General features: G+C 44.1%; 1 protein-coding gene across 1 annotated transcript; it reads right to left on the bottom strand.

The window, feature by feature from the left end:
- Positions 1 to 203: 203 nt before the first annotated feature.
- Positions 204 to 357, bottom strand: SARC_17180 (hypothetical protein; the record flags this gene model as incomplete). The annotated part of the gene is made up of 1 exon (XM_014288722.1): positions 204 to 357. A coding segment is annotated over one exon (154 nt), but the record flags the coding sequence as incomplete, so codon positions are not given.
- Between the last annotated feature and the right edge of the window lie 192 nt (positions 358 to 549).

Genomic DNA, 549 nt, shown 5'->3' with positions numbered 1-549 from the left:
AACATAGAAAACCTTCCTCCTGTACCCACCCACACATTCACATAAACATGAAAGACCTTTCCCCTGTACACACCCACACATTCACATACACATAGAAGACCTTCCTCCTGTACTCACCCACACATTCACATGAACATGAATGACCTTTCCCCTGTACACACCCACACATTCACATGAACATAGGACCTTCCTTCTGTACTTACCGCCGGGTCTGCGATGAGCAGTCGCAACTGCTGCACACGTCCATGGGCACTGGCACGCAACAAGTCCTTGTGCACAGCCGTGGCATGTTCTTGTGCAATGGTCACAGATTCAATCACCCGCCTCGCCTCTCGCGGAGTGAGTTGGCCACTCAGTCTACCCCTTATGGGTGGGGTAACCCCATTACTGCGAGACTGTATCCAATAATGAGTTATCAGTGCATTCAGTGAGAGAGAGCAGCTTGGGTGAGAAAGGAATGAATACATGCCCATATATATTACGCATATATTTTAGATTTATGAATATATATATATATTTATATATGTATAAAATATATATATATATATA

This window comes from Sphaeroforma arctica (assembly GCF_001186125.1).
Source record: "Sphaeroforma arctica JP610 unplaced genomic scaffold supercont1.9959, whole genome shotgun sequence".
Classification (NCBI taxonomy): domain Eukaryota; class Ichthyosporea; order Ichthyophonida; genus Sphaeroforma; species Sphaeroforma arctica.
Note: the sequence above shows the minus strand (reverse complement) of the source record. Positions and strands in the feature narration are given on the sequence as shown.